At 41.4% G+C, this 1217-nt stretch overlaps 1 protein-coding gene across 1 annotated transcript; it reads left to right on the top strand.

The window, feature by feature from the left end:
- The first annotated feature begins 398 nt into the window (after positions 1 to 398).
- LOC143444897 (uncharacterized) lies at positions 399 to 844 on the top strand. Its single transcript, XM_076943690.1, has 2 exons — positions 399 to 761; positions 812 to 844. Exons 1-2 carry the CDS (start codon positions 399 to 401, stop codon positions 842 to 844), a joined length of 396 nt encoding a protein of 131 aa, XP_076799805.1.
- Positions 845 to 1217: the final 373 nt, after the last annotated feature.

Genomic DNA, 1217 nt, shown 5'->3' with positions numbered 1-1217 from the left:
AGCAGCATCAAGTGTCACTTTAATGCTGTGTTGTTGAAGTGTGAACACAAATATTTTGCTCTTTTTGTGATTGGTACGATTGAGATTGCAGCAATGTGGTGTAATATACTGAAGTGAGTGTGAATTATAGTATTAATGAGGCATCAGGTAATTAATGAGGCATCAAGTTGTCAATGAGGCAAGTTGCAAAACAAAGGTCAAACTTTGCAAATTTTAAGGTCAAAGTTAAAAATTTTTGGGTCAAAAAACTGGTTGCCCTATTTATGAGTTATATGACTATTATAATTACATTATTTGATCATATTGTGTATACTTACATTTCCACACTATTTGATTTTAGACATCTTAAGAATTCTTGTAATTTTTTCCACGTTAATAACGATTGTATACATATCGAAATGGAATTCATTTTAAGTGATAAAGGCAAACGAAAGTTGGCCTTGGACGGTTTCTTGTACGTTCGTGACAAAACAACAAATGGCGTAACTTACTGGAGATGTGAGGACTACCTCAAATGCAAAAGCCGTCTATCCACAGCCGAGGACGACAGCCTCAAGAGAGCACCATCTGAACACAGTCATCCACCAAACCCTGCACGTGTTATAGTTGCAAGAGCACAAGCCAGCATGCGAGATCGAGCAATCAATTCAGATGAACGTACCTCAAACATTATTCAGAGGGAAACGCAGGATATATCCTTAGCCACCGCTGGTGCTCTCCCTAAAGCAACATCATTAAAGCGGATGATACAGCGAAAGCGCGTATGTCCAGAAGGAATCGGCTTGATGGATGAACTCCGCGTGACACCGAGGGGAGAAGCCTTCGTTATCGAGGAAGACGATGAGAACGAATTCTATATGTTTGCGTCTCAAAAGAATCTGGATATACTGAACAAATGCGCTAATTGGTTTTGTGACGGTACATTCGATGTTGCCCCACTTGGATACCAGCTGTACACGATACACGCGCTGGTCGATGAAAATCGCACGGTGCCACTCGTATACACCGTTACCGAGAACAAATCTGAAGCTGTGTACAATCGCATCTTTGGTTTATTGGAACAACAGCGACCAGGAATAGCCCCAGAAACCGTAACAATAGACTTTGAAATGGCAGCATATAATGCTCTTTCTTCCAGCTTCCCTCGGGCAGAAATTCTCGGCTGCCTTTTCCATTTTGGCCAATGTAGCTTCCGGAAAATTCAGGCTCTCTCTCTG

This window comes from Clavelina lepadiformis, chromosome 2 (assembly GCF_947623445.1).
Source record: "Clavelina lepadiformis chromosome 2, kaClaLepa1.1, whole genome shotgun sequence".
In the NCBI taxonomy this organism is placed as follows: domain Eukaryota; kingdom Metazoa; phylum Chordata; class Ascidiacea; order Aplousobranchia; family Clavelinidae; genus Clavelina; species Clavelina lepadiformis.
This window is presented reverse-complemented; position numbering and strand designations above follow the sequence as displayed.

What these genes read in the sequence shown, in the direction of transcription:
- LOC143444897 (XM_076943690.1), top strand. Translation starts at nt 399, where the DNA reads ATGGAATTCATTTTAAGTGATAAAGGCAAACGAAAGTTGGCCTTGGAC. An exon ending in GGATGATACAGCGAAAGCGC is followed by an intron (nt 762 to 811) that starts GTATGTCCAGAA and finishes CGTGACACCGAG; the next exon opens with GGGAGAAGCCTTCGTTATCG.